At 36.7% G+C, this 24,287-nt stretch overlaps 1 protein-coding gene and 1 long non-coding RNA gene across 4 annotated transcripts in view; one reads left to right on the plus strand and one right to left on the minus strand.

Annotated features, from left to right (window-relative positions):
• Positions 1 to 22,872, plus strand: part of BBS2 (Bardet-Biedl syndrome 2) — a 26,140-nt gene extending 3,268 nt beyond the window's left edge. The window contains exons 2-17 of the mRNA XM_045533690.1: positions 1,481 to 1,708; positions 5,260 to 5,385; positions 5,636 to 5,698; positions 6,554 to 6,631; positions 9,483 to 9,587; positions 9,672 to 9,758; positions 12,942 to 13,077; positions 13,443 to 13,582; positions 14,418 to 14,562; positions 14,646 to 14,817; positions 15,525 to 15,654; positions 17,142 to 17,273; positions 17,758 to 17,895; positions 18,584 to 18,696; positions 21,462 to 21,610; positions 22,383 to 22,872. Coding sequence (XP_045389646.1) covers positions 1,481 to 1,708; positions 5,260 to 5,385; positions 5,636 to 5,698; positions 6,554 to 6,631; positions 9,483 to 9,587; positions 9,672 to 9,758; positions 12,942 to 13,077; positions 13,443 to 13,582; positions 14,418 to 14,562; positions 14,646 to 14,817; positions 15,525 to 15,654; positions 17,142 to 17,273; positions 17,758 to 17,895; positions 18,584 to 18,696; positions 21,462 to 21,610; positions 22,383 to 22,489 — 2,049 coding nt within the window. The 3' untranslated portion in view covers positions 22,490 to 22,872. The remainder of the gene's footprint in view (positions 1 to 1,480; positions 1,709 to 5,259; positions 5,386 to 5,635; positions 5,699 to 6,553; positions 6,632 to 9,482; positions 9,588 to 9,671; positions 9,759 to 12,941; positions 13,078 to 13,442; positions 13,583 to 14,417; positions 14,563 to 14,645; positions 14,818 to 15,524; positions 15,655 to 17,141; positions 17,274 to 17,757; positions 17,896 to 18,583; positions 18,697 to 21,461; positions 21,611 to 22,382) is intronic.
• Positions 1,217 to 20,619, minus strand: LOC123625310. Of its 3 annotated transcripts, none has more exons than XR_006730454.1 (3): positions 16,235 to 16,250; positions 7,448 to 7,515; positions 1,217 to 1,233 (listed from the first exon to the last, which is right to left on the minus strand). It is a non-coding gene; the product is annotated as an uncharacterized LOC123625310 (long non-coding RNA). The 3 variants fall into 3 exon arrangements; XR_006730455.1 differs by lacking the exons at positions 1,217 to 1,233; positions 7,448 to 7,515 and adding exons at positions 14,136 to 14,980; positions 20,601 to 20,619 and having other exon boundaries at positions 16,235 to 16,307; XR_006730453.1 differs by lacking the exons at positions 1,217 to 1,233; positions 7,448 to 7,515 and adding exons at positions 16,072 to 16,099; positions 20,601 to 20,619 and having other exon boundaries at positions 16,235 to 16,307.
• Positions 22,873 to 24,287: the final 1,415 nt, after the last annotated feature.

Raw genomic sequence — 24,287 nt, forward strand, 5'->3', positions numbered from 1 at the left:
CAATGTGATTTTAAAAAAGGGATTTCTCCAGCCTGAGCAAGAGTGAGACCCTGAGTCTACTAAAAATAGAAAGAAATTATATGGACAACTAAAAATATATATAGAAAAAATTAGCCGGGCATGGTGGCGCATGCCTGTAGTCCCAGCTACTCTGGAGGCTGAGGCAGGATTGCTTGAGCCCAGCCAGGAGTTTGAGGTTGCTGTGAGGTAGGGTGATGCCACAGCACTCTAGCCTGGGCAACAGAGTGAGACTCTGTCTCAAAAAAAATAAAAAATAAGAATAAAAAATAAATAAAAAAGGGATTTCTTGCAGGATGAACATTAGTGTTTTCCTCTGGGGACATTTTTTCTCTCACCATGGTGCTGAGGGAGTCAGTTGAATTTATATTGTCAGCAGCACCCCCTCAGCTAGAACAAATGTGTAAACTTCAGCCAGTCCTTTGGAGAGGCTAAAAAATAAGCTAAGAGTGGTCCATTTGTCATGTGCCTTAGGTTGGCTTTTTTCCTTGCCTGAAGGGCCAGGTACAATCTCCCTGGGGACTCTGTGTGCAGAGAACAGCAGGAGGGGAACTGGGGAGAAGTCTGACTCCTGAGACTCTTGTTGCTCTTGGCGAAAATCACAAACTTTGTATTCCAATAACAGTGAATATGGAGCCCATAAGTTATTGCCCCTCCTCTTCCTTCTTAGCTGTAAATCAGGGGGTTGGTATAAGGATCAAATGCAATTAATGTTTATAAAAGCATGTTGTAAAGTATCATACAAACGAGAAAATGAAGGCAACATTCAGTAGCAGTATACCTTTTCTGTATGTTTCTAGTCAATTATTTTTTTGTTGAATAGGCTGCCTTGGGTAGCTAATAGTTTAAAATTAATCCTGTTTTGATTTATACCAAATAGATAGAATACTCATTTAAAATTAACAAATTTTAAAACTAGAAAGGCTTAAGGGATCTCTAGTCCAGTGTTTTCCATTCCCCCCTTTTTTTCATATTGCCCCCTCATGGAGCTTTTTTTAGACAATGAACATTTCCCCAAATTTTAATACCATAGATATACTGTATATCATCTTTTGTACTGTGGCCCTGTGGAGGGCTACAAGCCTTTCTAGTATTTAAGATTCCCTCATCCCAAACCCAGTTACCCACTGGTGACACTTACTCTTGGCTGATCAGGGAAAGGCTGGTTTGTAAGAGTGCTTTGACATCTTGCTGCTGGGTGGCATGTCAGCTGCCCTGGAAAGCAACAACTAGATCTTATTCATTATCTTGATATTTGCAAAGTTAAGAACCACTGGATTTCCATAGTTCATAATGACTGAAAGTTAGCCATGCACGGAACTGTATAAATGTTTCAAGTTTTGTAGGAGATTAAAGTGTTAATGTTGATATCTATTAATAACCTGGTTCTTTTTTTAAATATATGATATTAATTTTACATTTTGGCATTTTAAGGGAATATAACGAACTGTTTTTGTTTTAGGTTTTTATCCATAATCCTCATACACGGAGCCAGCATTTCAGTACATCCAGGGTCTGCCAGAGCCCCCTGGAATCCGATGTGTCTCTTCTCAACATTAACCAGGCAGTCAGCTGCCTGACTGCAGGAGTATTGAACCCTGAGCTTGGCTATGATACTCTGTTAGTGGGGACACAGACTAATCTTTTGGCTTATGATGTCTACAATAATTCAGATTTATTCTACAGAGAGGCAAGTATAACCGTTTATAACCATAAAATCCCCATCACTTGTTAATGTCCATTGGCTTTTTATGCTTGAAAGAGATCAGGCATTTATTTTGGCTTGTTTACTATGTAGCTGTTATAGTGTAGTTAAACAGCATGGAGAATTTTCCATTTACATCTATTTTATATACTTGGAACTTACTTGTTTGGTCATGGTTGGTAACCACTTGGTGATACTCTGGCTTGTCTCTGTGCGGTATATCTGTGAAACCATCATCCGTTAAGATTTCCTATTGAGAATTGAGCCAAGAGCTGGGAAGCCAGCAACTAGCTCTTCTGGTGGCCTTGCATTACAGTTTGGTGCAATAGCTTGTAGGAGAAACCCTTATTATGGCCTGCCATTCACAGGCTACTGCAACTTTAATACATATTTATTATAGAAAAGATAGGGAGGTAAAAAGAAAAAAAATACCCATAATTTCTTCATCTAGAAATCACATTTAACTCTTAAATTTATTTATCCAGGTGTTTTACCAAGTATATTTGAGTAAATTTTGTTTTACAAAATGAGATCATACTATACATGTAGCCTTTTACTTTTTTCCCCCCCAACAGCTTTAACCTCTTAACCTTAGACAACCAGTAATCTAATTTCTATATCTATAGGTTTACATATTTAGACATTTCATAAATATGGAATCATATAATATGTGGGTTTTTGTGACTGTCATTTTCTTAACATAATTTTTCAAAGTTGATTCATGTAGCATGTGTCAGTAATTGATTCCTTTTTATGGTGGAATAATACTCCATTGCATATATATACCACATTTTATTTGTCCATTTATTAGTTAATGGACATTCCAGTCTTTGGCTATTCCATGTGACCTTTTCATTCAATAATATATTATGAACATTTTTATATGAAGTTATATGTATCTATATATCATTCTTACTGGTTCTATAGTATTTTCATTGTATGACTATATCATAATTTGTTTAACCAGTTCCATATTTTTGAACGTTTGTTTTTCCATTGTTTATCTATACAGTTGATACTGTAATAAGCATATCTTTGCCCACTTTTCTGATTATTCCCCAAGGATAAGTTCTTAGAAGTGCAAATGCTTTTTTTTTTTTTTTTTTGGTATTTTTTTTATTGAGGTAAAATATATGTACAGTAAAATGTACAAACGTTAAGTGTACAATTCAGTGAGTTTTGATCCCTATAACCAACATCCTCAATAAAAATATAGAACATTTTCATCACTTCAGAAAATATTGTGTCCCATTCCAGTTATCTATTCTCTATAGAATTTATCTATAGAATTTATCTATTCTCTTGGTGATACACAAGTGGGATGGACATTTGGGTTGGTTTCATTTTTTGGCAGTTATGAATAAAATTGCTATAAACATTTTTGTAGAAGACTTTTCGTGGATATATGTTTTAATTAATTTATCTTGGGTAAATACCCAGGAGTGGAATTGCTGAGCTATATGGTTTATGAGAACATTCTAAGAATCTGCAAAGCTGTTTTTCTTCCAAAGTGATTGTATCATTTTACACTCCCACCACCAGTATATTCGAGTTCCAGTTGCTCTGCCTCCTTTGTCAACATTTGGTATTGTCGGTCTTTTTAGCCATTTAGAAGGCATGAAGTGGTACCTAACTGTTGTTTCATTTTGCATTTCCCTGATGATCAGTGATGTAGAGCACCTTGTGCTTATTGCCCATTTATATGTCTTTTTTTGTGAAGTGCCTAAGTCTTTTGCCTATTTTTATTGGTAGTTTGTCTCTTTGTTATTGATTTGTAGACATTGCTTAGATATACTCAATATAAGTTGTTTTTCAGATTTATGTATGATAAATATTTTCTCCCAGTCTGTGGCTTATTTCAGTAGGTAGGTATCTTTTGATGAGCAAAAGTTTTCAATTTTGGTGAAGTTTAGCTGGTCAGTTTTTTTCTTTAATGGTGGTGCTTTTTCTGTCCTTCTAAGAAATTTTTGACTGTTTCAGGGTAACAAAGAAACTCTTCCTATGTTGTTGGCTTAGGACTGAAACTGAGTTTAGGACTATATTAGTCAGGGTTCTCCAGAGAAGCAGAACCAATAGGCTATAAGAGGGGAAAGGATTTGTTTCAATGAATTGGCTTACATGATTGTGGAGGCTGGCAAGTCTAAAATCGGCATGGTAGGTCCACAGGCTGCAGACTTAGAAAAGAGTTGATGTTGAAGCTCAAGTCTGAAGGTTGTCAGCAAGAGAATTCCTCCTTGCCTGGGGGAGGGCAGTCTTTTTGCTGTTAAGACCTTCAACTGATTGGATGATGCCCACCCACATTATGGACAGTATCTGCTTTACTCAGAGTCTACTGATTTAAATGCTAATCTCATCTAAAAAATATCCCCCCAGCAATTCTAGAATAGCGTTTGGCCAAATATCTGGATACTGTGGCCCAGCCAAGTTGATACGTAAAATTATTATAACATCACAAGGACTCAACTTTATAATTGCTGAGTAAAAAACTTTTTAAATGAGATTTTTGATAGATACGGCTAAATTGCTCTCTAGAAAGACTACTATTTTCCATCTTCCCTTCAGAATATGAGACTGCCTGTTTCATTACACCCTAACCAACAGTGGATATTATTGTTTTTTTTATTGCTAATCTGAACAGTGAGAAATGATATAATATATTGTGAGAATGAACATTTTTCATGTTTGTTGGCTGTGTGCATTTCTTCTCTAATGAATTTTCATTTCATTTTTTTTGCTTGCAGTGTTTACCCTTTTCTTATTTGTTTGCCTTTTATAAATCTTTTATTAACAAAAAATATTAACTTTATCTTATATATTGCAGGTTTTTTTCCCCCAGTTCATTGTTTACCATTTAACTTTATTTTTTTGTTGACTGGCCATTTAACATTTTTAATTTCTTAGGAAGTCTTTTGTTTTCCTGTATAGGCAATCTCTATAGTTTTCCTACTTAAAGATTATATAAGTAAGGATTATTTTCCTGTACAATAAACCGTGTTTGAAAAGATGTTCTTGAATCTTCAAAATAAATTAAATTATGCTTATGTAATTTATTCAATATGTCTGAGATATTTATTCTGGATGGTGGGACTATGGTTGTTTATTTTATTCTTTGTACTTTTTAAAATTAAAAACAGTAGTAGGAAGACAATTGGCTAATAGGTATTAAAAAGATTTCCATCCAAAATAGTTAAAATAAATGACAAAGTTTGGGTGTTTAAATATATAAGTCCTGATTTTCTGTAGAATTTGGCCTCTAGAACCTTCAGTCTCAGAAAGCCCAGGATTATCCTAGCAGGTTATTGTAGCAGTTTAGTGAGAGCCAGAGTTCTGAGTTTACCTTAGATCTGTGTTCATCGTTGCAGAAGCCACAGTGATGGGTCTCTGGAGACAGCCCTGGCTGCCCTCTCAAGAGACCATGTAGCTTCTCACTAATGATGACAGAGGAATTTGTCCAAATAAAAATATGGATACACATTACCTTCAGTGTGCCTGCACATCATTGTATCTGAGACAAGTTGTCCTTTTTTTCTTTTTAGGTAGCAGATGGGGCAAATGCAATTGTGCTGGGGACACTGGGAGACATTTCCTCTCCTCTTGCAATTATTGGTGGAAATTGTGCTCTGCAGGGTTTTGATCATGAAGGAAATGATGTCTTTTGGACGGTATGAAGAATAAAACATTCTTTTTGGTAGTCTTAAGCATTTTTATTTTTAATGTTTGTTTTGTGTTTTTTTAAACCACTGTACTAAAAAATAAAAAACAAAATAGAACAATATTTATAATTCTGTATATTAAAAAAGCACATGAATAATTTGAATAACATCCATTTGTATAATCTTCTTCTTGTAGCTAATATATCTGGAGTAAGTGAAAAAAAGATGGAATATTAATGATTTGGGGTTTTATTTTTAGGTTACTGGAGACAATGTTCATTCCTTGGCCTTGTGTGACTTTGATGGTGATGGGAAGAAAGAGGTATGTGGGAGAGGAGATACCTCTCTTGTGTGTTCAGCTCAACAAATTTTCCCATGACAGTGATATTAGTTTTGAGAGAAGTATTAGCTTCTCATGGCTGATTTTGGAGCTCTGTTGCTAAATGATGAGCTAACTGACCACATTTGTCTTTTTCTTCTCTTTTGAACAATAAATCACTTGTGGTTGTCTAATGTAAAGATCAAGGCCATGGTGTTTCAGAGACACAGGAGTTGACATTTTGTACAGGATGATTTAAAAAAAAAAGACACAAGAGAGGGCAGAACTGTTGATGGGACCTCAGTCATATTCACAGCTTTAAAAATTGCTTCTGATACTTTGAAACCATATTTGTAAGTAGTGCTCAATTTTGGCCTACTTTTTCAGGAATCTAAAAGTCTTAGAGATTGGTGGTTAGCCTTTGAAATTTTTCAAATGGTTATTCTAGAAATCAGCTGCTTGTGCAGTAAGTGTGAAGTCCTGTGTTGGGCACTAACCTACTCCTCGCTTGTTCATGGATACTGGGCTCTGGTATTTGAAATAGGGCTTCCATCTGCAGGCAGAGGAAATTGCTGAACCAGGGAGCATTTTTAGGTGCTCAGTGAAGAAACATGGTCTGGCAAGATGTACAGCCACATGGCAGGATAAAAGCTGTAATAGCTACTTTTTCTTCACGGACTGAATCTGTTGATCCTCCCGTAGAGGGAAACTTCCTGAGCATTGGATTATTGGGGCATTGGAACTCTTGGGTGGCAGTAGGAGCATGCGAGGTATTGTGCCATTTTTTGTTTTATTTATGGAAAATTTTACTATTTTCACTTATTAAACTAAATGTGTATGATTTTTTTCCCCATTCAGCTTCTTGTTGGATCTGAAGATTTTGACATCCGAGTTTTTAAAGAAGATGAGATTGTGGCAGAAATGACAGAAACAGAGGTAAGAAGTGCCACCTCAGAATTATAGTAACCTTGGGCAAGATAGATCCGCACAGTCAAATGTAACATTAGATGAAACTGCCGCAACATCCTCTCACAACCCAGATGGTTTCAGGATAAAAACTGGGGGTTAAACCGAGCCATGTGTTACAGAGGCAGAAGCATTTAAGAATCTTGTATTAAGATATATGTTGAAAAGACTAACTAAATAGAGAACAATTATTGAGTATAATTGAATACATAAAGGCATTTCTTTTAATGAGTTAATACACATAAAAATCATAATAACAATGGCAACCATTTATTATGCATCTACTATAGGCCAGTACTGTTCTAAGTGCTTTATATGAAATAACTCATTGAATCCTTACAACAGTTCTATTAGGAAGATATTATTTTCATAGATGAGGAAACTGATGTTAAGTTTTTTTTTTGTTAAGTTACTTGTGCAAGGTCACAGCTACTAAGTGGCATGGTTAGGATTTGAACCTTTGCGCCTCTACCTCCTACTCATCATATGTATTGAATCGGACTAAATGAAGTGCATAAATGAGATTTTTATACTTTTTTCTCTTAATGCAAATTAAGTATCTTTTAGGCACATTTCTGTAGGAAACTTAAAAATTAGACTATTAGAGAAATTGGCTAATTTCTTTGTGATTATAATTATTAATTGAACCTGAGATGTTTCTTATAGAGTTTAAACTTCATATTTTTTCTTTGTGTGGGGGGTTTTCCAATTTTCACTGGATTCATAAATTCTAAAAGAGCTGTATCCCTTAAACTTCATTTTTTAAAAGAGGTGTCCAAAGATTACCTGTATATTTTGTGGTTTTGACATTCTCAGGATATTTGTTTGCTGCTACTTTTCCAAGATTGGCAAGACTGAAACACAAAAAGAATTAAGATATTCTCAATTAAGGAATAAGAAGAGGATAAAAGAGCAATAGCTTGTGAATGTTATAAATGGACAGAAAGAAACCAGTAGAAGGGAGTCTTAGAGGTCAGAATGGTGGGATTCTGCAAAATTTCATTAGTTGGTGTTCGGGAGCGTGTATCAGAAAAGCTTGAGGGCACTGGCCTGACAACTGACCTTGGCCACTTGCCCTTAAATTCCTTGCTTTTTGGTACTTGCAAAAGCTGTGTAGGAAAGTCAGACTTTCCTCTAACTAGAAAAGGAGATAAAAAATCAAAACCTGCATATTGGTATACAAAGTATTATCAATGATTTTAACTAATTTACTTTTATCCTATAGCAAGAGTCATGAGTTTTTACTTAGTCTCACTATACTTTTTATATATTTACAGTTATGTAAATGATAGTTGTGGACAGAGAAGAAATGAAGGGGAGAAATGAGTGCCAAAAGCAGTAGTCTGAAGATGTGTGTGTATACAGGGGGTTCTGTTTTATGTGCTTACGTGTGCTTTCTGGAGAGAGGGTTGTTAGCTTTCATTAGATTCTTAAAGGGGTTTGCAACCTCCCCACTACCACCCCCAACAAAATCCCAATTTGAGAATCACTGCCTTATACGTGCTGTGTCCTGCATTACCATATTCCTTTTGTTCCAATTTTTAGTAAATCTGTCCTCATTTGATGGCAATCATTCAGGTTTTGTTCAATTTCTGTTTATTGTTAATATTAGATATAAGGAGAGTGCATTCTTTGAAACGCTTTTTTCCTAAATCCTAGAAAAGGGGACGAGGATGTGAAATAGAGCTAGGGATTTGAGGGGACCTGTTGATCCTCTAGTGCACAAAAGAAAGAAACAAATGAACTAAGAAAGCACCAAAGGACCTGGGGAATCTGTGGCTAAATTTATGAAAATATGGGCTGTAAAAAATTATTCATTTGCAGGGCCATTTTCCTGTACTCTTGGTTTGGTTTTGCTACTAGGTCAAATATCTTTTCCCAGATCAGCAAAATCATGATTCATTTGGTAATTGAACAGTACTAAGTATTGCCAAAAGAATGGCTTGAGCTAAATAATTTTGGAATCCTACACAGCACTTTATATTCAGAGTTAAGTGAAGTAGGTGGTTTTGTAGAAAAGCTGTAGGTGTAAAGGAAATTATGTAACTATTCTCTGCTTGATATAAATTATTTCTTAATAGCTCTTGTATTGGGGGGAGAATTAGAAAGTAGATCTACAGGATCATAGATATCACTAAGCTTTGATTTTTAACTTTAAAGGGTAATTTTGTTCAATATCTAAAATTTTATCCTTTTAAGGATATCATATCTTTGAATAGTCCTATAATATTTCTGTATAATACATGTGTTCTATATTTTGTTATGTACTATACAAATCCATGTGCTTGAGTTTTTACTTTTCAAAGAATTATGTTTTCTTTCTTTTACTTCTAGAAAACAATAAATTATGTCATAGAAAAATATACACATAAAAGATTCAATTGTGGATTGTTACAAGTCCTTTTAAAATTTAGACTGTAAGACATTATGAGTTAAGGAAGCTGGAATAATCATTAAAACCTCTTGGGTTAGTGTGTATAACATCTATCGCACATATTCTAAATCTTGTGTACTTAGCTTATTTCCTCCTTAATCCCTGTTTTATTTTTATTTTTTTAATAATTTGAAACTTACCACATAAGCATGATCTAAAACACCAAACTTTGTGAGTTTATTTAAAACTGATTATCCAACTCTGAAATTAGATAACATGTATCATAGAGAAAAGAGGAATATATTCCCCACTAATGGATTGGAGGAAGTGCATTTAAATCTAATTTTAACATAGTTGTTGGCAAGGTGTGCAATTTTATAAAGCCGTACTTCACATTAAATTGAGCCTTAATGAAAAGATGTTGTATTTTATGTATTGTTTTTGCAGATAATCACCTCTCTCTGTCCCATGTTTGGCAGTCGATTTGGTTATGCCCTTTCCAATGGCACAGTTGGAGTTTATGACAAAACAGCCCGATACTGGAGAATTAAAGTTAGTATGATTCAGCCTCTAATATTCAGGGACTTTTATACTTATTGAGTGACTTCTGCACTAACTGTTGGAATTCTTTTTCAGTCCAAAAATCATGCCATGAGCATTCATGCATTTGACCTTAATTCTGATGGAGTGCATGAGCTGATAACTGGTTGGTCCAATGGGAAGGTAAGTTTAAATAGCCAAGTTCAGGTATAATTCAAAGTAATAATTGAGGTGTACTGACTATATGACTTAGAACAGTAACATAGGAATGTAAACTTGAGTTCCTTGACTGTGTTTTCAGATTCAACTTTTTAATCTTTCTACATTATTTATTCCTGCTATAGTTGTGAAGAACTGCAGAGTAAGTGTCCTTTTGGTCTTGTAAGCCCTGTTTGAGGGGAAATATCCAGGGAAATTCTCTCTAAATCTCTTTTTTTAAGCATTAATCCATTAATCAGGTTGATTTTAGGTATAGGCCAGTAAAAAAAAAAAAAAAAGGAATTTTAATAACCTAATAATGAACTGTTTGAATAACTCTTCTCTAAGAAATCTTCAAAACTGACTGAAAACTTAAAAGTAGTGGGAAGAATCATGTTAATGTATTGTTTTCTGAGCTATAACTTCAAAATAAAATCATTTTGCTTTCTTTCCTTTTTTAACTTCAAATGAGAATTTTCTACAGTCTTTTGGCAAGTCAGGATTGTCTTGTTAGAAACTAAGTAGCTGCCAGATCTCCATGGATACCATTTGGCCTTGCTTTCTTATTTGTCAGTGTTGGATTGCCTGAAGGGGATCAACTAGTTCCTGTCTTTTCCTCTTCGATTTTTCTTTACTTTTGGCCAGCACCTTGTAGCCTTCCCTTTGTGTTATGTGAAGAACAGATTCTAAAAAGCTGTTATGTTGGTTCCTGCTTATCCACTTAGTTTTGTCTTTGATGTGGGTATTAAAAATTATAAGAGAAGACTGTGTAGTTGCTTACTAAGAAATTTGAAAGTCTATGAAATGGATGTCTTAGTTAGTTTAAGCTGCTATGACAAAATACTATAAAGTGGTGAGTGGCTGGTAAACTAAAGAAATTTATTTCTCCCAGTTCTGGAGGCTGGGAAGTCCAAGATTAAGGTAGTGGCAGATTTCGTGTCTGGTAAGGGCCACCTTCCTCATAGATAGTCGTCTTCTCACTGTAACCTCACATGGTGGAAGGGGTGAGGGGTCTCTCTGGGCCTGTTTTGTAAGGGCACTAACCACAATGATGAGGGCTCTGCCCTCATGACCCAATCACCTCTCTAGGCTCCACTTCCTAAGACCACCACCTTGGATGTTAGGATTTCAACACATGAATTTTGTGGGGACATAAACATTCAGTCCACAGAAATGGAACATATTCTGGGGGAATATAATTTATTATTATGGATTCAAGAGTTAGAAAACACTAGTCTTGAGAAATTATCAAGTTACCTCAAAATAGGACTCGACCTAGATGTTTTTATAGTTAAATGCTTTCAGAATTTTAAGGAAATTCTATTATATAATCTGTTTCAGAACATAAAAAAGATAAGAAAATTACACAGTTCATTATGTAAGTGGAAAAACTGATTACACTTAACAGAAATAGCATGGAAAAGGAAAATATACAGATCCAACTTTGGTAAAAATACAGGTCATTTGTTACCTCACTGGCTTTACCATTCATAACTTTCAGGCTTCCATGATGTTATTAATAGCATCTTGCGGTCAGGCGCAGTGGCTCACGCCTGTAATCCTAGCACTCTGGGAGGCCGAGGCAGGTGGATCGTTTGAGCTCAGGAGTTCAAGACCAACCTAAGCAGGAGTGAGACCCCGTCTCTACTAAAAATAGAAAGAAATTATATGGACAACTAAAAATATATATAGAAAAAACTAGACGGGCATGGTGGCGCATGCCTGTAGTCCTAGCTACTTGGGAGGCTGAGGCAGGAGGATTGCTTGAGCCCAGGATTTGAGGTTGCTATGAGCTAGGCTGACACCATGGCACTCTAGCCTGGACAACAGAGTGAGATTCTGTCTCAAAAAAAAAAAAAAAATAGCATCTTGACTGTGATATACTATAGACAAAGGGTAGGCTGTCACCTAAATTACTTTAGTTTTTGGTTTGCAAAATTTCACCCAGAAGGATATTTATGAAAAGGCAAAAATAGTGAATAGCATTGGTCCTTGAAATGATTGCTGTACCAGATTTTGCATAGCTAGCCTTTTGTTAAGAATACCTGTGTCCAAGACTAGAACAAAATCATCATTTTAAGTAGGATTGTCATCCATTATTATTTTTGAGATACATTTGTTTCTCATAAGTCAGTTATTTATTTGTCTTATCTCTTGAGAATAGGAGACTCAAAGAGGACAGGAGAACTCTCTAAGATATCTGAATAGTTTTTATGTGGAAGAGGAGCTCTGAACAGGGCTGTTGCAAAGGTTGTATGGTGGAAGATTGGGCTAATTCTGCATTTTTCAAACTTCAGATATATATGTTTATATATAATAAAGATCAAATTTTTATATAGAGTTAATATTAATTACGTACTTTTATGTACCAGGCCCTGTTTTAAGTGCATTACATATGTTAACTTCCTTAGGCTTCATTACAACTCTTCGAGGTGTAGTGCTGTTATTTTCCCTGTGCTCTGGTTATTGATCCCCAGATGAGAAGACCAAGCACAAAATGGTTAAGAAACTTGCCCAGTGGCTTGTGCCTGTGGGAGGATCACTTTAGGCCAGGAGTTTAAGACCAGCCTGAGCAACATAGTGAGACCCCCGTCTTTACAAAAGTACATACTGTAGTGCCAGCTATTCAGGAGGCTGAGGCAGGAGGATGGCTTGAGCCCAGGAGTTTGAGGTTGCTGTGAGCTATTATGACACCACTGCCCTCTAGCCTGGGTGACAGAATGAGACTCTGTCTCAAGAAAAAAAAAAAAAACACAACAAAAACCAAAAAACAAAACTTGCCCAAGATCCCATAGATAGTACATGGCAGAGCTGGATTCTGAACCTGAGCAGTTTAGCCATTAAGCCCATGCTCTTTTGCACTGTGCTCTGTATCTACATATACTGCCTCTCAGCAGACCCGTTTCTTCAAATGAAATATTGTGTGAAGGCCAATATGTAAAACAGCCTGTATTTAAAAAGAAGAAAGCACAGCTGGTTGGGGCCTCTTACGGTCCCCTTTGGCCCTAGCAGTCATAGGTATCTCCTGAGAAGTCACCAGGTTTCATGGAATACTCTTGAAAACTGTTAGACTAAATGACCTTTAAAACTGATTTTTATTTTTAAATTTTGTGGTTTTTGAAAAAACTGTAGCATAAGTGACTTTTTAAGTTCTTGTTTTATTTTTAGATTGATGCTCGAAGTGACCGAACTGGGGAGGTCATCTTTAAAGACAACTTCTCTTCTGCAATTGCTGGTGTCGTAGAGGGAGATTACCGGATGGATGGCCACACACAGCTAATCTGCTGCTCAGTGGATGGGGAAAGTAAATTGGTTTGAGAAAAATCCTTGAAAAGTCAGATCAAGGTGGGAGGATCACTTGAGGCCAGGAGTTTGTGGTTGTAGCGAGCTATGATGACACCACTACACTCTATTTTGAGAGACAGAGTGAGATCCTGTTTTGAAAAAGAAAGAAAAGTCAAATTTTCAATTTGATGGGGTCCAAATACCAGGAAATTCCACTATAAAGTATTTGTATTGAGAACTTCTAGTTCTAATCTATCCATCTAAGTTGGGGAGATGAGAACTTAGGTTTTTGTCTTTAAGAATAGGTAGCTGATGACTGAACAGTAGACCTGGCTATACTTGGGCTGTTCCTCAGTTTTGTGAGGGTTTTTTCCTTCTTTTCAGTCCGGGGCTACCTGCCAGGCCCAGCTGAGATGAGGGGGAACCTCATGGACACCAGTGTAGAGCAGGACCTGATCCGAGAGCTGAGTCAGAAAAAACAGAATCTGTTGCTAGAGCTCCGTAACTATGAGGAAAACGCCAAGGTAGGTCCTAATGGGAAGTGGAGTCTGAAAAGTTACGACTGATCCGGAGCATTAGCAAACGTGGAAGAAGAATGAGAGTGTCAGTGTTGGCCAGAGTATGGGCCTTTTTGCTTCAGCCTTTTTGCCAGTGTGAGCATATATCCTTTGATCTTGAAATTTCACTTCTAGGTAATTATACTATGGAAACATTTGCATGAGTGTTCAAAGACATTTATTACAGCACTATTTATAGCTGTGAACAGCTGGAAGCAACGTAAATGTTCATCACTAGCAGGGAGTATGTGCTGGGGAATATTAAACAGCTCAGAAGAACGACGTATATATCCTTGGACTGCTAGGGAAGGACACCTATGGTATTATTAAGTGGCAAAAAGCAAGAACAATATGTATAGAGTATCTTTTATCTTTCTCAAAAACAATTAATACAACAATGGGCAATCACAGAAACTAGTTGTGTGTATGTGTGTGTATACCAGACTGGCTGGAGGATGAGCTGGGGAGTAGGACTTTAATTTGCCCTGTCATGCATCACTATATATGAATTTGCTGTACCAAGTGAATTTTTTTTGTTACTTTAAAAGAACAATACAAAAAAAAAGTGCAAGGCATGACGGGGTACAGTGGACCATAACCATAGAGAGGGGCAAAGTTATTTTCCCACAGGCCAGACAGAGCAAGGGGGCACTGATGAGGTGAGTTCTCTGAATTCTAAAGAATCAGATTAATAAAATAAGATGATGGACACCCTGCCTTTTGAAGCTGAATAGCCATATTATTTAAAATTGTTGGTTCGCTGTTTTGGTGACCCAGTTGGAAGCAGGCGGGTGTTTTGCAGGCTGAATTGAGTGGTCCACTGAATGAAACTGATGGGCAACGGGGCATCATCCCAGCCAACACCAAGCTCCACACCGTCCTCTCAGTCAATCTGGGGAGCGAGACTCAAGCTGCTCATGCAGAACTGTGCATTTCCACTTCTAATGGTAAGAAATTATTGACAGCTGGTGTTTGTAGGCACTTTTGCCATCTTGGAGTAGTTCTTGAACTGTTTTCCCTCTTCCTGCAGACACCGTCATCCGGGCAGTGTTGATCTTTGCAGAGGGAATTTTTGCAGGTGAAAGCCATGTCGTACATCCCAGCATTCACACCCTCTCCAGTTCCATCCGCATCCCAATTACACCTCCCAAAGATGTCCCTGTGGATCTGCACTTGAAAATCTTCGTGGGTTACAGAAGCAGGTGACCCTTTGCAAATCACAGTTCTTCTGAGACAGCACTTAGACAAGGGCCACGATGTTTCGATTTTCTATGTCATGGATTTTATGGGGCCTGAGAAGCTATTTAATGGTTCTGTCCACCCAGTCAAGATTTTAGTTGACCTTCTATTTCCCTAATTTGAAATCTTTAAAAATAGAGAAAAAGAAAAAAAGGGTTTATAAGTTTAAGATGATTATTTTCTATTTTTAGTTAGATTATCTCATCACAAAAGTTTAAAAAATACGTTTAATTGATAATTTGTCAACTTATAGTTTTGGCTACTAAGACTCCAAGGGTTAGGATGCATCTTTGTATTAGGAAAATGTGTATATGTGTGTGTGTGTGTGTGTGTGTGCACGTGTGTTCCTGTGTATATATAAATAAAACTTCAACTGGTGAAGAAAAACTGCTTTGTGAGTGGACAATAAAAGCCTTTTCACATTTATTTTAGGTTTTTTTAAATCCTTAGTGCATACACATGTATATGTAGACTCATGTTATCTCTAAACTCCAAACCTAATATGTTACCGTAGTACTTTAACCCACAAGTGTTTTGGGGTTTTTTTTTCTTCAGTGAAAACCTTAAATATCAATTAATGACCCAGTAGTGACTTTATTTTCTGGGCCTTATACTTTGAAATAACATTCTATACAAAACAATTCTCTTGTGTTCCACCGGTTGGCCATAGCACCCAGTTTCACGTATTTGAATTGACAAGACAGCTGCCCCGATTCTCCATGTATGCGCTGACGAGCCCAGACTCTGCCAGTGAGCCACTCAGTTATGTGAACTTTACCATTGCAGAACGGCCACCGCGGGTGAGAGGCTTGCTTTTATCTTTCAGTGCTTTTGCATTGTAGAATCCTTTAGATGTTATTTTATAGAAAGGGGGAGATACATGAATGTATTAAGTTGGTAGCAAATATGATATGAAAGAATTACGTTACTTCGGCCTGGCGTGGTGGCTCACGCCTGTAATCCTACCACTCTGGGAGGCCGAGGTGGGTGGATCGCTCGAGGTCAGGAGTTCGAGACCAGCCTGAGCAAGAGCGAGACCCCATCTCTACTAAAAAATAGAAACAAATTATCTGGCCAACTAAAAATATATATAGAAACAATTAGCCGGCGTGGTGGCGCATGCCTGTAGTCCCAGCTACTCGGGAGGCTGAGGCAGTAGGATCGCTTAAGCCCAGGAGTTTGAGGTTGCTGTGAGCGAGGCTGACGCCATGGCACTCACTCTAGTCCGGGCAACAGAGCAAGACTCTGTCTCAAAAAAAAAAAAAAAAGGATTACGTTACTTCAAGTTGGTTCATAATCTGTATTAAAAATATTGCTAAAATGTCTTCTTTCACTTTAGAAAAAAATCTGAGCAATCCTTAGTTATAGGTGAATTCTTACCAGTTTTTAATTTCTGTCTTTCTCTTGTTATGGTCTTAGTGTGGTTGTCCTGGCCTAGTATTTCAAGAAGAACCTGTATCAAGATGAAAAGAAAATGGGTCTTAGAGCTAGGAATATTTTTAGGTTTAAGTGCCACTTTGACTATTATAATTAAATTCTTAATGATCTTGGGGAATTCCCCTCACCAGTCTGAGCTCAATTTTCTTATGAAAATTGAGGATAGTCTTGCCCACCTCCTTGGAGGGCCCTGAGGATTATCTGACAGTACCTTGTAAAGTTTAAAGGACTAATACCAGTGGACTTTAACTTTGGCTGGGCTTGAGAATTCTTGGTGAGGCTTTTAAATCATGTAGATTCTCAGACCCCTGCCTGGCCTGTGGAACCAGAAACTCTAAAGGTGGACCCTCCCAAAAGACCTTATGGGTAGTTCTTATGTGGGACCTGTGGTACAGACCACTGTAAAGTATTATTATTATTAAGATTAAAACTTATTCTTTACTTATTCTGTGGATATAGCTCTGACTGTGATGTATGCACTTCATTTAATGTTTTTTGAGGAATAGAATAGTTTTAAGCAGACTATGTTGTCTGGGATACAACCGCAGAAGAGCTATGCTGTAACATACTTAGCATCATACCTAAATAATTTACACATTGCATATAAGATTATGTCTAAGTAGAAAATTCTTTCAAATCATGCCTGCTGTGGGGTGGGGCATAATTATGCATGTTACTTAATGTGTGTGTTGGGGGAAGGGGAGTGTGATTAGTGTTTTCTCGGTGGGGGGTGAAATATAACCTTTTTTTTTTTTAAACCAAGTAGTAATACTAGAAAGAAGGAGAACTCTTCCCTCAAGAATGGCTGTACTTTAAAATGGAAGCTCATTTCACTGTATTCATTTTTAAGGTTGCTATGTGGCTCAGTCAGAACTTTCTGTTACCGGAAGACATTAACATCCAGAATGCTCCATTTCAAGTGTGTTTCACATCCTTACGGAATGGTGGCCATCTGTATATAAAAATAAAACTTAGTGGAGAGGTAATGTTTAATGTCATGGGGCATAGATTTCTCATGTGGTATTTACCATTCAGTACAAAGTGAGGTGGGGGACACCAGTATCAAAGTCATAAAACCACATGTGTCAATTTAGTCTGTTAGTGTTACCATCTTAAACACTGGGGCATAATCTATAACAGAGGTTTTCTGCGTCCTTCTCTCCTTCCCTTCACCCCTTCCTTATCTAATTTGGGAAGGATTGGGAATACAGAGGTGAACAAAATCATTTTTACTATTTGAATGATTTTGTCATTTAATTTATAAGGCTAGAGGATTGAACTTTTTGCCAGCTGTTGGAAATAATAACTGTAGTTTGTAATTTTCTTGAGGAGTAAACTTTATCTTATTTATCACTACATATAAATATATGCTCAATAATTGTGTTGAATGTGGGGAAGGTACTGTTTCAGCTAAGTTTGTCTAATATCTGAGGATGCTAAACTTGTCCTGTTTTCTCTTTATATAGATCACTGTCAATACTGATGATATTGATTTGGCTGGTGATATCATCCAGTCAATGGCATCATCTTTTGGTATTGAAGAACTTCAGGTAGAAGCAGATTTTCCTGTCTACTTTGAGGAATTACGAAAGGTGCTAATTAAGGTGAGGGCACCTAGCAGATACATTTGTGAGAATATGGTAGTCTAACAATGTTTGATATGTTTCCCTTAGGAGACTAATGATAACATAAGCACAGATGTACTTATGATAGTGATCTTTTAAAGATATTTCATAAATTTTGAAATAAAAATTGAACTGGTATTGCAGAGTTCACCAGTTAAAGGATTTCTTCTATAAAAGTAAGTGGTTAGCTCCTGACTACCCAGCTTTCTTTGTTTCGTTTAGGGGGATAGGATACTTTAAAAAAATGTTATATTAACATTTTCCTTTACTAGCCCTTCATCTTATCTGTTGTATCTACTTTTAGTCTTAGGTCTTTCCAAAAACCCAAATTCAAAACAAGAAGTCAATATAAGGAGGGTTGTGATTGGCCCGAAAGTATAACAACATTCCCACTGCAAATCCCTAAAATGCTAATGTGTGTGTTGCTAGGGCTCCCGGTGCTAAGGTATGAGAAGGGTCTACATGGAGTGTCATATGGAATACTGGAGGCAGTGTAGACTATTTTGTTGAGGAGGAGATGAAATAATGGGGGGAGTGGCTAAGTTGGTGTAAGTGAATAAGGGAAAGGAAAGGGCCTCTGTATATGATAAATAGTGTCTTCTCAATCTGTCTAGTCTTCAAGAAGTTTGTGAGGCCATTTTAATTCCTGAGTGTTCATGGTCTCCAGGTGGACGAATATCATACAGTGCATCAGAAGCTCAGTGCTGACATGGCTGATAATTCTAATCTTATCCGAAGTTTGCTGGTTCGAGCTGAGGATGCTCGTCTGATGAGGGACATGTGAGTATCTACCATGGCTAGGACAGTCGCAAAGTTAAAAACGTGAGCAATATGGAATAGTGATTCTCAGATGTTTCTAGGAGTGTAAATTAATACAATGACTTTGGAAAATAACTTTGCATTATCAGTAAAGTTGAAAATGTATGTACCCTGTGATTCACCAATTTTACTCCTGGTTTATAGCCTAGAGAATCTTGTGCACATATAAACCAGGATATTGGTACAAGAATATTCATGGAGGCACTGTTTATAAGAATCCCAGAGTAGAAACAATTCAAACTAGCATCAACAGTATAATAGATAAATTGCAATATATTTGTACAATGGACTACCACACAGCAGTGAGAATGTATGAATCTCCATGACACATAACAACATGGACAAATCTTAAAAATATAATGGAGCCTGAGAGAAGTAAGACTTACAATAATATGTACAAAATGCTTCCATTTATATAGTTAGAAAAAAAAGACTAAACCATATTGTTTGAGAATAAATAAAAATATAAAGAAATGCAGGAAAGAGATTATCATTATTCCATGAAAGGGTTATATATGCAAAGCAACCACCAAATGCCAAAGGAGCCAAAAAACCAAAGAATGAGGCAGACAAATCCAGCTTGTCTGTACAGGATGATTGATTAGGGGGACATGGTCTTGGGTGGCCGTAAGACAAGATCTCCACACTGCAACCCCCCAGACCTAAGGCTTATATCTTGGGGAAAAGTATATGTGCTCTGGAGGAATGTGTAGGTTGCTGTGTCACAGCCTATAATGTATGCAGCAACATCAAGGGTTGTTTGGGAAGAAAGGTGGACAGTGAATAGGTGTTTCTACATAAAGAGTAATACGTCAACTAGACATTTTGGAGACATTCTCAGACTTGGGGTTAATCAGGCAGATTAACATTTTAAAAAGTTGCTTTTGTCTCCCCAATCATATAAGAGACTATTTTCTACTAGAGGAGGAGGGACTGTGTTCAGAAAGAATACATTTTTTTCATAATTAATACTTGGTGAATATTTATTTTCAAAATTCTACATTGCTAGTCATTAGATTCCAGATATTTGAAGGTTTGAGGACAGGTTGTTTTGCTAGAATAAGTAGTGTTTATTTATATATATTTGCACATTTGTCTTAGGATACATTCATGAAAATAGAATGAGTCAAATTTATTCATATTAAAATTTCTGATATTGTTAATATACCCCCAAAAGATTATTCCAATTTACCTTTCTAACCCCAGTTTTTGAGAGTGACTGTTTCCCCAAAACCTCTGACCAATAGTGAGCTTTGTTAAAATTTTCTTTCTTTCTTTTTTTTTTTTTTTGAGACAGAGTCTCACTCTGTTGCCCAGGCTGGAGTGCTGTGGCGTCGGCCCCGCTCACAGCAACCTCAAACTCCTGGGCTCAAGCCATCCTCCTGCCTCAGCCTCCCGGGTAGCTGGGACTACAGGTGCATGCCATTGTGCCTGGCTAATGTTTCTGTTTTTGTAGAGATGGGGTCTCCCTATGTTGTTCAGGCTTGTCTGGGACTCCTGACCTCAAGTGATCCTCCCGCCTAGGCCTTCCACAGTGCTAGGATTATGGATGTGCGCCACCGCTCCTGGCTTATTTTTATTTTTTTAAAAAGTCATATATAACTTATACATACAAAAATTTACCCTCTTTAGGTTTATAGTTTAATAAAGTTTAAGAAACTTCTATAATCATGTTGCTGCCACCACAGTCAAAGTATAGAATATTTCCAACACTCTTGTGCCTCTTTGTATCAATTTCCCTCCTAACCTCCAGTCCTTGGCAACCACTGATTTCGTTTCTCTCCCTATAGTTTTACCTTTTCCAAAATATCATATAAATGGAATCATACATATACAGCCTTTTGAGTCTTGCTTCATTCACTTACTGTAATGCCTTTGAAATTAATCCATGTTGCAGGTTTCCATAGTTTGTTCCTTTTCATTGTTGAGCAGTATTCCATTGTATGGATATGTGATATTTATCCGTTCACCAGTTGATGGACATTTGGGTTGTTTCCAGACTTTGGCAAGTATAAATAAAGCTGCTATAAATATTTGCATATGGGGTTTTTGCAGACATGTTTTAATTTCTCATCAGTAAATACCTTATAATGGGATTGCCAAGTTATATAGTAAGTGCATGTTTAATGTTATAAGAAACTGCCAAATCATTTTCCAAAGTAGCTGCACCATTTTGTATTCCTACCAGCAATGCACGAGAGTTCCAGTTGCTCCACATCTTTGCTAGCATTTGGTATTTTCAGGTTTTGTTTTTAGTCATTTTCATTGTTGTGTAGTAATACCTCATTGTGGTTTTAATTTTATGACTTTGTTTTTAAAATCTTGATAAAATATGAAGCTGAGTCTGTTAGTTGTCTGAAAATAAGAATAGATCAGTTTCACCTAATGAATATTAATGTGAAACCTGGAAGATAGTCTATCACCTTGCTTACTTTTCCCCACCCCTCAGTGCAATGGGCTTCATAATTCTAAAGGACCTAAATCAAAACAAACCATGGACCAAGTAACCAAGGAAGGCCACTTGTCTTCCTCATTTATTTGGAAGACATAGAATATTGTGATGGAAACTTCTCAGTGTTTTCAAAGCAAACTTCAGCAGTTACCTTATTTTAATGAAAATACAGCTAGAAATGTTATTTTCTTTATGAGTCTAAGAAGTTTGCAAGCTTTTCTTAAGCCTACCATATTGAGATAAAATGATGTTAAATTTCTACTGATTGACACAGGAGAACAATGAAGAATCGCTATATGGAACTATATGACCTTAATAAGGACTTATTAAATGGATATAAAATTCGCTGTAACAATCACACAGAGCTATTGGGAAACCTCAAAGCAGTAAATCAAGCAATTCAAAGAGCAGGTCATCTGCGCGGTAAGTCTTCTTTCATAGCACTGTCATTCATCTGTAATTTTTTGGGTGAGATCATTGAAGATGGTTGTAGCATTCAGTAATTTATATTGGGGCCGACAGTAGCATCCCTTTAACACTCCAAAGTTGGCATCAGTCACTTGAGTTTCAGTCAGCCAGTTGTTTGGCTTTCATTAGTCTGCAGACTTCAAAGGGTCTGAAGACCTTCAGCTCCTTTTCTTAGGTCTTGCTGCAGCCTCTAAAGAAAAACCTAATATATATACCCAAAAGGAGATATACATATATAAATATTTGTGTGTATGTGTGGAGGGTGTGTGTGTCTATATGTGTGTGTATATATGTAAATATATATATTAATATTTACATAGCTATCAAGGCCTCATTAGAAAGAAAGAGACTAAAAATTAACGAGTTAAGTGTCCGACTTAAAACATTTAGAAAAAGAACAACAGGCTAAACTAAAAGCAGCAGAAATATAGCCAGAGATTTATACCTGAATTCTGCTGTTTGGGGTCGATGCCTTGACCTCTTCAGAAATAATCTTTGCTAGGCAGAGATGAACTTTGATCCTTTTCTGTAAAGCTGACTTTTGATGTCTTGGTTTGAGATGGTCTCTAAGTTTGTTTTGTGATAAATTCCCTAAGTTATATTTTTTAGGAGGTAGTAAGATAAATTAGTTAAATTTACCTATGTTAACTCTTTTCTACCCAAGTTTTGCTGTTTTAAAACTGACCTCTAATTTATAATTTTAATCTTTTGGTTTCCTTTCATGCAGTTGGAAAACCAAAGAACCAGGTGATTGCTGCCTGTCGGGATGCAATTCGAAGCAACAACATCAACACATTGTTCAGAATCATGCGGGTGGGGACAGCTTCTTCATAGGACAGGGAAGAATAGGTAATGAAGTTCCTGGAAAAGGTTTTCCTTGAAAAATCTATGCTGGTTTGCTTTGGATCACATCCTGCTGAACCCAGGGTGCTAAGAATGAAAATAACCTTGGTAAGTTGTACAAATTAAAGACAAAGCAGTAGTACATCTGAAGGATATATTTACCTTGTATTTTTAAATCAGTAGTACTATTGCTGAATAATAATAGCTTTGTATGGAGGAGGATGAATAATTTTGAAATGTTAGGGCTTCGAAGTCCAATTTTTGTTTGTATATGTAAAGTCAGTATATAAATACATATTTTTTTCTTGAAATTGTAATTGAATTTGTAATTTTAAAATAGATTGTCTACTTTTTCATTAAAATTTAAAGGTGTTGAACTTTGTGTTGACTATAAAATCACCACCAAATCAGAATTGCATAAACCATTTGTATTTTGTAGAGAAAAAAAATGTGGCTATTTGATTTGTGTGTTTTCTAATCACCAAAAGGGGGTTATAAACAACAAATTTATACTAAGGAAGAGTCAATTTAGGGTGATCTGTTAGTTAGGATAATGTGAGTTGCTGTTAACAAATGGACCTCAAAATTCATAGTGACTCATTTTCATTTTTTATGTAAGGATTTCTCTGTAGTTATTCAGGGACCCAGTTTCCTTTAATCATGTAGCTCTGTTATCCCTAGGGCAGCCTTTTTCTGCCTGAATTCACTAAAGAAATAAGCCTAAGGAAAATGTTTTGGGTGACTGTTTTCACAGTCATCGCATATAGTGGAGGCCACAGGGCAGTGAGGCTTCATTTTCTCAATTAGAACCCTATTTGATAAGTGCTGTCCCTAGGGTCTTGTGGTTATTTACAGTCATGGTTTTAGGTCACCATAAGATTATTATATTGTATTTTTACTATGCCTTTCTATGTTTAAATATACAAATCCTTAGCATTATATTATATAGTTGCCTACAATATTTAGTGCAGTAACGCGCTGTACAGGTTTGCAGGAGCAATAGGCTGTCCCATAGAGCCTAGGTGTGTAGGAGGCTCTACCATCTAGGTTTGCGTGAGTATAATCTTTGACATTTGCACGATGAAATTGCCTAATGATGCATTTCTTAGAACATATCCTGGTCTTTAAGTGAGGCATTACTTTATATCCAAGCAAGTAGAAAAGGAAGAGCTGTGGTCTGAAAACAGGACACTGTCATTTCTACTTACATTCCATTGAGTAACGTGGCCGCATCTGCAGGGGAGGCCAGGAAGTATAATCTGGGCGTGTGCCTATGAGGAGAAAGCTGATATTTATGCCAATAGCTAGCAGTCCCTTCCCTAGGAGTTAAAATCTTGCCCTAAGGTAGATTTCAGGACTGATTTAATGAGTAAAACTTTAGTCTTTGCATCTTAATAGCATCCATAAGCAGTTTGGGGGAGAGTGGGACCTTCCCCTTGAGGTTAATATAAATTAATGTTACTGGTCTCTGCTGTTTGGCCACTTAGGATTGCCCTCTCCTGTGTCTGGAATGTAAGCTTTATGGAGTCTTGCTTTTTATGAGAATGTGTCCTATAATACCTTTGTTTACCATTTTCAACCTATAAGCTGAAGAGATAACCCACGTATACTGTATTTTCAATAATCCCAAAGTAGTAAAGTCTCATCATAAATCTGCATCAAAGATGAGGAAACTGAGGTTCAGAGATTAATTACTTGCCAGGATTACAGAGTTAGTGGCAACACTTGAGTCCCACTTATACCTTTTGAGATAAAATCTCTTGTTGGTGCTGGTTTTAAATTGTATGGT

Source organism: Lemur catta, chromosome 20 (assembly GCF_020740605.2).
Source record: "Lemur catta isolate mLemCat1 chromosome 20, mLemCat1.pri, whole genome shotgun sequence".
NCBI lineage: Eukaryota > Metazoa > Chordata > Mammalia > Primates > Lemuridae > Lemur > Lemur catta.